We start from the raw sequence: 12,919 nt of genomic DNA on the forward strand, positions 1-12,919 counted from the left end.
TTTCTGTTTTAGGAATCTTGACACTGTTCTTATTATGATATACTATTATATTTATAACTGTTTAAAATGTAAGCTTTTTATAAAGATTCTTATACACCACAAAAATTTATCCACTATGTCTTTTTCTTCCATTTTCACCATTATACTGACAATTTCTTCCTTCATACTGCCCAGGACTGGCAAGAAAGTTTCCCTTTCAGAGTCTTAAATCATAATCACCTTCAGGTTAAATAAGGCCTGAATAAAGTAAGTTTCAATCACTATCTTATTTCATTCATTATTTCAGTAATAAGAATCAGCACCAACACTGCAAGAACCTAATAGATTATTTCATAGCACATTTTATGGTGGCAAACCCCTCATAAAGCCACTCATCAGCTCAGGATTGAGGCCCTTCACACCTTACACTCATTTCCGAATAAGTTCCCTAAGCTACAGTATCATGAACCTTCCTGTATTTTTACCCTGATTATCACCCTGCTACTGTACTTATTTTCCCCAGTAACTGCCTTCTCCTCTGAATTGGCATCTTGTGCACACCCTTCAACACTTTATCCAAAAGTCAATTTTCTTTTTTCAGACACCTCCAAAAATTTAGTTTTTCTCTTTATTTTCTCATGTTATATATTGTTATATCTCTCTATAAAAAATACTAATCACTGAAATCTAACAGTTACTAGCATAGATGTTTAATAAATGCTAAACGTGTATTATTTAATAATCAAAACTAATATTCTAGCAGGTGATATTTTTCCAAAATCATATAATCAACTTTATTTAAAAGTTTTCAAAAATTTACACAATAGTCAATGAGAAAGTTCACTTCTGCTAGATCCTCTACTAGCTATAGGTGCACTCAATCTTATATTTAGTTTAGCAATGCCCAGGGTCAACTGTGAGGGCTTTCCACGTATTCTTTAATGTTCATCAGTTTGTTTATATTTAACTTTTAAAAAGGAAGTGGGACGCTCACTGCCCATGCCTCTATCAGAATCTACATATATACAGAAGTAACTACCAAAACACTTACCAAGACTGAGGAGTTGAGTGTGTGCAAACTGGCTTTGCATAGTTTATAACAATCAGAATGACCAGATATTCAAAATATCAGAAACAAAGAATTATACCTACCTGGGAGAATTTTTTGACTAAAGTAATAGGTTATATTAATTCAGGCAACAGAAACTAGGCACAGCCTGACAAGAACAGCATATAAAGCAGGACACAGTGCTTCCAATTCAAGTGTTCTAAAGTTATGTTATTCAGAATGAGGATAGAAGAGATTTCTTGACTTGAGATTTTTGTAAGTTAAAAATGTGTATTAAAATTTCTAGGATAACCATTAAAGGAAGAGAAACAAATGGAAATTGGACATGAAAAAATATAACCTAATGTAAGATATGAAAGGAACAAATGCCTCCTATTGAGATAGAGAAACTGAAGGAACTACATTTTAGAAAGGTTCCATTTCTGCTGTTTTTCTACTGGAGCCCCCATTTACTCGTGTTCGATATTTTGCACCTGAGTAAAAACCAGAGACACTAAGTTCCCACTCCAAGGAGGAAACAAGAAAGTTCACCATTCTCTGGGTTTTGTCCTAGGCCCCCCAAACACCTGATAACACCTAAGAAGAGTCAGATCCCAAACATGTTCCAGGATGTTAGCTTTTAAAGCCTTGGCTGACACTAGCTAGCATCAATACCCTCCACCTTTGATGATTTATAAAACAACACCTATTACTCACCTGACATTTGCCTCTGATTAGACCCTCTGCTGGATTCCTGAAGGAACACATATCCTGGACCCCTTTACAATATAAACCCCAGGCCCCAAGCAACAAAGACACTCATTCTCCTTTCCTTTCGGAGTCTCACAGACATTCCATCTACTATTCTTTACCTGTCACTTATGCTACTCAGTAAACTCTGCTTTCACTTTCTCCAGCTCCTGTTTGATTTTTATCCTGCACAAAGCCAAGTACCCTTTTGGCTGGTCCTGCAGGAACCCCCTTCTGGATTTTTGGACCACCCTGACTGTATCAGTATGTTTAAAAATTAAGCAACATACCTCTAAATAATTCATGGGGCAAAAATAAGTAAGTAAGTAAGTAAGTAAGTAAGTAAGTAAGTAAATAAATAAATAAATAAATAAATGAAATGTTAGAATAAAAAAAATTACATGTTAAAACTTGTGGGATACAGCTAAAGTGATATTTAAAGGAAAATTTACAAACTCAAATACTGATACTATTAACAATAAGCAACCAACTTAAGAAACTAGGGAGAAAAAAATAAACCCAAAGAAAGCAGAAGAGAAAAAAATAATCATGGTAAGAGGAGAAAGGGGAAAAGATAAAAGGAGAATTGTCTATGTCACTAATAGCCAATCGATTTTTTCTTCTTTGTATCTCTCATTTAGTCTCCCAAGGGAAGATCAGACTGCTCCTTACCAAACAAAATCTGTAATTTATATGCAGGCTATCCACACATTTATATTTATAGATGTACATGAACGTGTGTATTATGTAGGTATATGTGTGTGTGAAAACAAGGAGGGTGGGGATAGCAGCACATGGGGGAAGAATATAAGATTTAAAAAGATTTTAATGTTTATTTTATTTTTAAGAGGTGGGGGAGGGGCAGAGAGAGAGAGAGAGAGAGAGAGAGAGAGAAGGAGACACAGAATCTGAAGCAGCTCTCAGCACAGGAGCCCAATGTGGGGCTAGAATGCACAAACTGTGAGACCATGACCTGAGCTGAAGTCAGAGGCTTAACCGATGAGCCACCCAGGTGCCCCAAGAACACAAGATTTTTTAAAAAGAGATGAATCTTTGACAAGACCATCTTTTGGCAAGAATGATCAAGGGGGAAAAAAACAAAACAAGGCACAAATAATTACTAGGAATGAAAAAGGGGCCACACTTAAATATGCTATAGACAAAAAAAACCCTCACAGGATATTAATAATATTTTGAAATAAATATGAAATGGATAAATTCCTAGAAAAAAAATAACCTAGCAAAACTATCAATAGAAAATCTAAATGATACTACAACGATTAAAATTTTTTAACCAGTAATACAAAATCATCCCTCAAAGAAAATTATAAAACAGAAGATTTTTACTAGGAAAAAAAGTATCCTTATTCACAATACATAAAATCAACAAATGATTAGTATCTAGAATATATAAAGAACTTATACAAATCAGTAAAAAGGACAACCCAAGACCATAAAAATAAGCAAAAATCTTGAGAGTTTATGTATCACAGAAGAGAAAACCTAAATGACCGATATTTTCAACCTTATTATCAAACAGGGAAATGAACATTAAAGTCACAATGAGATACTATTCCAAGCCCAAAATATGGCAAAAATAATAACACCACGCACTGATGAGAATATGGATCATTTAAAACTCAAATATTGCTGCTGAAAAGGTAAAGTATACAACCACTTGGAAAATAATCTGGTGTTACCCACGAAGATATTTATACATAACCTATGTTTTTTATAGCATGTTAATAAAAGAAAACTCTAGAGCAGTAAAAATAATCTTAGGAATATAATATTGAGCAAAAGAAGTCAAGTTGAGATTATATACAGTATACGCTACTTATATAAAATTTAAGATTGGCAAAATAAACAATATATTGATTAGAAATCTAAATATGTGGTAGAGCTTTATAAGAAACCAGGATTGTGGTTATTTCTGAGGGGAGTTAATGCCAGTATTAATGCTCTTTGTCTATAAGTACTAACATTTAAAACAAATTTTTAAAATGTTCCAATGTGTAATATTTGAAACAGAAGTTATTTCCTTTGTGGGAATTTTTAGGCTTAGAATCACTGAATAAATCCTTTTAATAAAATATATCTTTAAAAGTGTTTTTAGAATGCTAATAAATATTATAAAATTCTTATAACTAAGAAACCAGAAATAAGAGGTAAAAATTCTACATAAAAGAATAGTTCTTTCTGAGCATTAGCTATACAAGTAACAAAAGTAATATATAATTCATAGCAACAAAATAAAGTCATCATCTTACCTTTACTGGTGAAATATGAGAATGGGAAACAAATCCATGGACATTCTCAATTTCTGACAGGTTCTTCTCTGAGACATGAACTAATTCCGGACCTATCACCTCATTAGTGATTTGTGGGGATATATGCTCTTGAGGAGGTGTATCTTCATCCTGATACCGGTATTTCTGTAAGAAAAATTATTAAATATGAAAAAGCCCTGAAAGGCAAAGTGAGTTCAATTTGAATCATGGTTTCATAACTAACCAAATACTCAATAATATTTAACTGTATGAAAAGTGTACTGTATGGTTTAATGCAGAAAGTCTGAGAGAAACAGGCCTCCATTTTAAAGTCATTCCAAATTTTAATAAAATTATTTGATTAAAAATAATTCAGATTCTGGGAAGATGGGTGAATAGGAAGCACAAAGAATTTGTCTTTCCACTTAGACAACAATTACACATGCAGAAACTGTCTGATGTAACTATTCTGGAACTCTGCAATCTGTTGAAGGCTTGCAACTACCAGGGGAAAACATGGGATGGTAAACTGTGATTAATTTAGGTCAAATTTACCACCTCAATTCATCACAGTACTGGAAGTTGCACCCAGAGCAATTAGGCAAGAAAAAAAAAATAAAAGGCACCCAAATTGGAAAGGAAGAAGTAAAATGATCTCTGTCTGTAGATGATATAATGTTATATGTAGGAAACCCTAAAGACTCAGCAAAAAAGCTGTTAGAGCTAATGAATTCAGCAAAGTAGCTGGATACAAAGTCAACACAAAATTCAATTGCGTTTCTACATATAATCTAAAAAGAAAATTACAAAAACAGTTCCATTTACAATAGCATCAAAAAGAATAAAATACTTGGGAATAAACTTTACTTGTACAATGAAAACTATAAAATACTGCTGAAAGAAATTAAAGATGACAGAAAAAAAATGGAAACACATCCTGTGTTTATATATTGGAAGACTTAGTATTAAGATGTCAATATTACCCAAAGCAATTTACAATCTCTGTCAAAATCCCAATGACATTTTTTTGCAGAAAGAGAAAAACCCATTCTAAAATTCATGTGGAATCTCAAGGAACCTGAACTGCCAAAATAATCGTGAAAAAGAATAAAGCTGGAGGACTCACACTTCATTTCAAAACTTACTATGAAGCTACAGTATTCAAAACAGTTTGGTACTGGCATAAATACAAATGTACAGACCAATGGAACAGAATAAAAGTCCAGAAATAAACCTTCACATAAATGATCAAATTATTTTCAACAAGGGTGCCAAGACTATTCAATAGGGAAAAGACCATCTTTTCAACAAGCGGTACAAGCGGTAATTCCACTACTAGAAACTAATCTTAGATATAACATCAGTGAATCACAAACATGTGCATTGTAAAATATATAAAAAATCCCTTTAACTATGAATTTGACTGCTGAAAGTTATTGCACAACCTCCAACATCACCACTTTAAATAACATCCTTCTATGAAATGGTAATTACATGGAAAACAATCAGATTCACATCAATATTTGCCAGTTCATTTAACATGATAGAAGAAATGTTTTTACATGTAAACCTCAAATTATTTTCAAAACCAGTGAAAAGAATTTTCTAACTTTATCCTGAGTAAGGCTGAAGTTATAAATATACTTTAACAAAGTTTAACATATTTTAACAGTGTTTAAATTTTTTTAAACATTTATTTATTTTTGACAGACAGAGAGAGAATGGGGGGGGGGGGAGGGCAGAGAGAAAAGGAGACATAGAATCTGAAGCAGGTCCAGGCTCTCAGCTGTCAGTCAGCACAGAGCCCAATGCAGGGCTCGAACTCACAACCTGCAAGATCATGACCTGAGCCAAAGTCAGACGCTTAACTGACTGAGTCACCCAGGCACCCCAACACAGTTTAAATGCTCAATTGGGCAGAAACAAAATCTAAGTACTTCTATATCTTAATAGGAGATACAATTATACGGAAGGAAACTTGATTATCATCTTCTCTTTTTTTTTCCTTGTCCCCAGGCTCTCCCTCATAATCATCTTTTCATACTTTACGGGTACTCCAAAACTTAATATGTACTTGGGAGAGAGTACATGCAGAAAGATGTTCACTACAGTATAGTTTGGAATGAAGAAAAATTGGAAACAAGCTTCTTATCAATACAATAACAAAAGGTAAATAAATATTGGTACAGTCATTCTACAAAAATTATGTAGATATTAAAATGGGTAAAAATCTACTTATTTTAATAGGAAAAGCTGAAGACATGGATTAATGAATGAGAAAAGCATGTTTTAAGCTAACAAACACAGTATGAACATTTTAAAGCAAAGCAATTCTACACTTATGTATGTGTATGTATATATAATCATATGTATATGCATATGCAATGTGTATATGTGTGTGTGTGTATATATATATATATATCTTTATGTGTATATGTCTCTGTGTGTATGTCTGTGAATGTGTGTATATACTGAGATGATACGATGCACATTTTCAGATCACAATGCTATGAAACTTGAAATCAACCACAGGAAAAAGTTTGGGAGACCTCCATATACATGGAGGTTAAAGAACATCTTACTAAAGAATGAATGAGTCAACAGGCAATTAAAGAAGAAATTGAATAAAAAAAAACCACACCAAAAAACCCCATACAGATCAATGAAACAAAGAGCTGGTTTTTCAAAAAAAAAAAATAAACAAAATTGATAACCCCCTAGCCAGACTTCTCAAAAAGAAAAGACAGAGGACCCAAATAGACAAAATCATGAATGAACATGGAATTATTACAACCAGTCCCTCAGAAATACAAGCAATTATCAGAGAATACTATGAAAAATTACATGCCAACAAACTGGACAACCTGGAAGAAATGGACACTTTCCTAGACACGTACACACTATCAAAACTCAAAAGGGAAGAAACAGAAAATTTAAACAGACCTATCACTATGAAGAAATTGAATCAGTTACCAAAAATCTCCCAACAAACAAGAGTCCTGGACTGGATGGCTTCCCAGGGGAATTCTACCAGACATTTAAAGCAGAGTTAATACCTATCCTTCTCAAGCTGTTCCAAAAAATAGAAATGGAAGGAAAACTTCCTGACTTATTCTATGAAGCCAGCATTACCTTGATTCCGAAACCACACAGAGACCCCACAAAAAAAAGAGAATTACAGGTCAATATCCCTGATGAACATGGATGCAAAAATTCTCAACAAGATACTAGCAAATTGAATTCAACAACATATTAAAATAATTATTCACCATGATCAAGTGGGATTCATTCCTGGGCTGTAGGGCTGGGTCGATATTCGCAAACCAATCAATGTGATACATCAATGTGAGGCTGAAGTTATAAATATACTTTAACAAAGTTAAAAGATCATATGATCATATGATCAAAAGATCACATGACAGGATATGATCCCGTCAATAGATCTAGAAAAAGCATTTGACAAAATACAGCATCCCTTCTTAATAAAAACCCTCAAGAAAGCTGGGATAGAAGGAACATACCTAAACATCATAAAAGTCATATATGAAGAGCCCATAGCTAATATCATCCTCAATGGGGAAAAACTGAGAAGTTTCCCCCTGAGATCAGGAACACAACAGGGATTTCCACTCTCACCGCTGTTGTTTAACATAATGTTGGGAGTCCTAGCATCAGCAATCAGACAACAAAGTGAAATAAAGGCATCAAAATTGGCCAAGAAGAAGTTAAACTTTCACTTTTTGCAGAAGACGTGATACTCTACACAGAAAACCCGAAAGATTCCACCAAAAGTCTGTTAGAACTGATACAAGAATTCAGCAAAGTCGCAGGGTACAAAATCAAGGTACAGAAATCGGTTGCATTTCTATACATCAATAATGAAGCAAAAGAAAGAGAAATCAAGAAATTGATCCCATTTATAATTGCACCAAGAACCATAAAATACCTAGGAATAAGCCTAACTAAAGATATCAAAGATCTGTATGCTGAAAACTATAGAAAACTTATGAAGGAAATTGAAGAAGACACAAAGAAACAGAAAAACATTCCATGCTCAAGGATTGGAAGAATAAATATTGTTAAAATGTCAATACTACCCAAAGCAATCTACACATTCAATGCAATCCCAATCAAAATTGCACCAGCATTCTTCTCCAAGCTAGAACAAACAATCCTAAAATTTGTATGGAACCACAAAAGACCTCAAATGGCCAAAGTAATATTGAAAAAGAAAACCAAAGCGGGAGGCATCACAATCCTAGACTTTAGCTTCTACTACAAAGCTGTAATAATCAAGACAGCATGGTATTGGCACAAAAACAGACACATAGACCAATGGAATAGAGAACTCAGAATTGGACCCACAAATGTATGGCCAACTAATCTCTGACAAAGCAGGAAAGAGTATCCAATGGAAAAAAGACCGTATCTTTAGCAAATGATGCTGGGAGAAATGGACAGCAACATGCAGAAGAATGAAACTAGACCACTTTCTTATATCACACACAAAAATAAAATGGATGAAAGACCTAAACGTGAGACAGGAAACCATCAAAACCCTAGAGGAGAAATCAGGCAACAATCTCTTTGACCCCAGCCACAGCAATTTCTTGCTCGACACATCTCCAAAGGCAAGGGAATTAAAAGCAAAAATGAACTACTGGGGCCTCATCAAAATAAAAAGCTTCTGCACTGCAAAGGAAACAATCAACAAAACTAAAAGGCAACCGACAGAATGGGAGATATTTGCAAATGACATATTGGATAAAGGGTTAGTATCCAAAAATCTATAAAGAACTTATCAAACCCAACACCCAAAAAATAAATAATCCAGTGAAGAAATGGGCAGAGACATGAATAGACACTTTTCCAAAGAAGACATCCAGATGGCCAACAGACATGTGAAAAGATGCTCAACATCACTCACTATCAGGGAAGTACAAATCAAAACCACACTGAGATACCACCTCACACCAGTCAGAGTGGCTAAAGTTAACAACTTAGGAAACAATAGATGCTGGCGAGGATGTGGAGACACAGGAACCCTCTTGCACTGTTGGTGGCAATGCAAGCTGGTAACAGCTGCTCTGGAAAACATTGTGGAGGTTCCTCAAAAAATTAAAAATAGAACTACCCTATGACCCAGCAACAGCACTACTAGGAATTTATCCAAGCATACAGGAGTGCTGATTCATAGGGCATATGTACACCAATGTTTATAGCAGCGCTTTCAATAATAGCCAAATTATGGAAAGAGTCTAAATGTCCATCAACTGACGAATGGATAAAGAAGATGTGGTTGATATATACAATGGAATACTACTTGGCAATGAGAAAGAATGACATCATGCCATTTGCAGCAATGTGTATAGAACTGGAAGGGATTATGCTAAGTAAAATAAGTCAGTCAGAGAAAGACAGGTATCATATGTTTTCACTCATATGTGGATCTTGAGAAACTTAACAGAAGACCATGGGGGAAGGGAAGGGTTTGAAAAAAAAACACAGTTACAAACAGAGAAGGAGGGAGACAAACCATAGGAGACTCTTAAATACAGAGAACAAACTGAGGGTGGATGGGGAGGTGGGGGAGAGAGGAAAATGGGTAATGGGCATTGAGGAGGGCACTTGTTGGGATGAGCACTAGGTGTTGTATATAAGCGATAAATCACAAGAATCTACCCCCAAAAGCAAGAGCACACTTTACACACTGTATGTTAGCCAATTTGACAAATTATATTAAAAATAAAAAATACATTAAAAAATAATAAACTGGGGCTTCCCAGTAAAAATCACTCTATACTCATGGAACCATTCAATGTGGTCCTCTGGCTTCTGTATTTCCTGCAAAGTGGCAGCTAAATGCAATAACCTGATCCGTCTCATGTTTAATCCTTTTGGCAAGAATACAGTTGGTACTGTGTCCTCTTATTAAGAAGCACATAGGGGCGCCTGGGTGGCTCAGTCGGTTGAGCGTCCGACTTCAGCTCAGGTCACGATCTAGCGGTCCATGAGTTCGAGCCCCGCGTCAGGCTCTGGGCTGATGGCTCAGAGCCTGGAGCCTGCTTCCGATTCTGTGACTCCCTCTCTCTCTGACCCTCCCCCGTTCATGCTCTGTCTCTCTCTGTCTCAAAAATAAATAAACTTAAAAAAAAAAATTAAAAAAAAAAAGCACATAATGTCTGGTTATGTCTTTTTGTGATGTTAGCAGGCCTTGATATTCAATGCCTAAATCAATTCATTCACTGGGGGCTGCAAAATGGTAACAATCTAATTCTACTATTTCATTTTCATGTATTAAATGGTATACATATATAAAAAAATATTTCCCTTCACCTACTACTTAGTTACCTAAGTATGGTTCACACACGAACTTACCAGTTTTAAAGACAGATTAAAAAAAATAAAACTGGTTCCCTATCACCCTCTTAAAGCAATGAAGAGGTTTTTAGATATTATTGAATGCACTACTGGTCAAAATCGCATTTGGCTTTTTTTTCAGCAAATGACAGGCTGATCCTAATATTCAGATGGGGTTGCATAAGACCCAGAATAGTTAAAACAATCTTTACACAGAAAAGCAAAGTAGAGGACCCACGCATCCCCATTTCAAGACAATCTACAAAGCTATATTAGTCAAGATGGTGATACTGGTATAAGGATAGACATGTATCAAGGGAGCAGAATTAAAAGTAGAGAAACATACCACTATGTTTATAGTCAACATGGGTGCCAAGAGAATTTAATGAGGGAAAGAACAGTCGTTTCAACAAATGATGCTGCAACAACTGGAAGGAAAGTAATTAAATAAGACCTCTAATACTATGTACAAAAACTAATTCAAAATGGATCAAGACCTAAATATAAGAGCTAAAACATAAAACTCCTAGAAGAAAACATAAGTATACATCTTTATAACCTTGGATTCGGCAATGTTTCCTACTTACAATATCTAAATCACATGAAACCAAAGAAAAAAAAAACAGGTAAATTTGATTCAATATAAATGAAAAACTTTTGTTCACCAAAGAGCACTATCAAAAAAGTGAAAACCCACAGTATGGGTGAAAATATTTGCACATCATTTTTTGGTAACACTATCTAGAATACACAGTGTATCTGATAAGTCTCCTGAATACATAATGAATCCTTACAGCTCAACAATAAAAAGACAACTCAATTTTAAAATGGGCAAAGGATTTAAACAGACACTTCTCCAAAGATATATAAATAGCCAGTAAGTACACACACACAAAAAAGCTCAACCATCATTTGTTATTACAAAAATGCAAACCAAAACCACAATGAGTTACCACTTCGTATCAACTAGGATGGTCATAATAAAAAAGACTGAAAATATAATACATTTTGGTGAGGATAAGGAGAAATGAGAATCCTCAGTGCTGGGCAGGGAGAGGGAGGAGGAATAAAATAGTATAGCCATTCCAGAAAACATTTTGGCAGTTCCTCAAAAGGTAAAAAGAGTTACCATGTGACTGAGTAATTTCACTCTAACTAGACTATCCAAGAGAACTGAAAAGGTGCACCCACACAAAAACTTGTACACCAATATTCATAGTATTATTATTCGTAACAGCCCCAAAGTGGAAACAACCCAAATGTCTATCAATTTATAAATGGATAAACAAAATGTGGTATATTCATACAATGGAATATTATTCATATTTACATATCCTACAACATGAAACTTTGAAAGTACACTAAGTGAAAAAAGCTGGAAACAAAAAGCCATAGGCTGTATAACTCCGTTTATATGAGACGTTCAGAATAGGCAAGTTCATAGAACTTGATAAGTGATTTTCAAAGACTGGGAGTGGATGAAATAGGAACCAACTGCTGGTAGGTACAGAGTTTTTTTTTCGGTGATGAAAATGTTCTGAAGTTAGTAATGATGGCTATACAACCTTGTGCACAAAACTATACACTTTAAAGAGGTGAATGTTGGGGTGCCTGGGTGGCGCAGTCGGTTAAGCGTCCGACTTCAGCCAGGTCATGATCTCGCAGTCCAGGAGTTCGAGCCCCGCGTCGGGCTCTGGGGCTGATGGCTCAGAGCCTGGAGGCTGTTTCCGATTCTGTGTCTCCCTCTCTCTCTGCCCCCCCCCCCCCCCCGTTCATGCTCTGTCTCTCTCTGTCCCAAAAATAAATAAATGTTGAAAAAAAAATTTAAAGAGGTGAATGTTACAGTATGTGAATAGATTAATTTTAAAACTATTATTAAAATGTCATCAGGGGCACTTGGGTGGCTCAGTCATTTAAGCATCTGACGTCGGCTCTGGTCAGGATCTTGTGGTTTGTGATTTTGAGCCCCACAATCAGGCTCCACGCTGACAGTGCGGAGCCTGCTTGGAATTCTCTCTTTCTCCTTCTCTCTCCACCCCTCTATCACTTGCTCTCTCCCTGTCTCTCAAAATATATAAACTTTAAAATAAAATGTTATTATAAATGGATGGATTACACCTATTTGACTGGCTTTAATCCACTGCAAATATCTTATCTCTAGCTAGTAAAAATCTCTTCTTCCTCTCAGAGTTGCCTTTTAAAGAAGCTTAATACAACAAAATATAGCTACCAAAAGGAGAATTCTATTTTTTACTAATGATTGAAAACAGGGACCCTTGAGTTACAATTATTACTTGAGAAAGTATTTCCAAGTAGCTTTCCAGCCCACCATTACATTGTGTAATATTTGTCTGTATTTCTTATTATCTAAAGATTGATCTCAACCAATTACCGAAAAATGTTTAACATTAAAATTTCATATAAAACCAGTTTGCTAATACAGAAGAATGCATAAAACTGAGCCAAGTGGTCCAAGTCTAACTTACCTAACACTTGTACTAGAAAAGAATTA

At 35.1% G+C, this 12,919-nt stretch overlaps 1 protein-coding gene across 26 annotated transcripts in view; it reads right to left on the reverse strand.

The window, feature by feature from the left end:
- DLG1 (discs large MAGUK scaffold protein 1) overlaps positions 1 to 12,919 on the reverse strand; it is a 273,518-nt gene that overhangs the window by 151,803 nt on the left and 108,796 nt on the right. For all 26 annotated transcript variants that reach the window (XM_019839943.3, XM_019839942.2, XM_011285885.4 and 23 more), the window contains one exon: positions 4,048 to 4,212. In XM_019839943.3, coding sequence (XP_019695502.2) covers positions 4,048 to 4,212 — 165 coding nt within the window. The remainder of the gene's footprint in view (positions 1 to 4,047; positions 4,213 to 12,919) is intronic.

The sequence above is a fragment of the Felis catus genome, chromosome C2, assembly GCF_018350175.1.
Source record: "Felis catus isolate Fca126 chromosome C2, F.catus_Fca126_mat1.0, whole genome shotgun sequence".
NCBI classification, from domain to species: Eukaryota; Metazoa; Chordata; class Mammalia; order Carnivora; family Felidae; genus Felis; species Felis catus.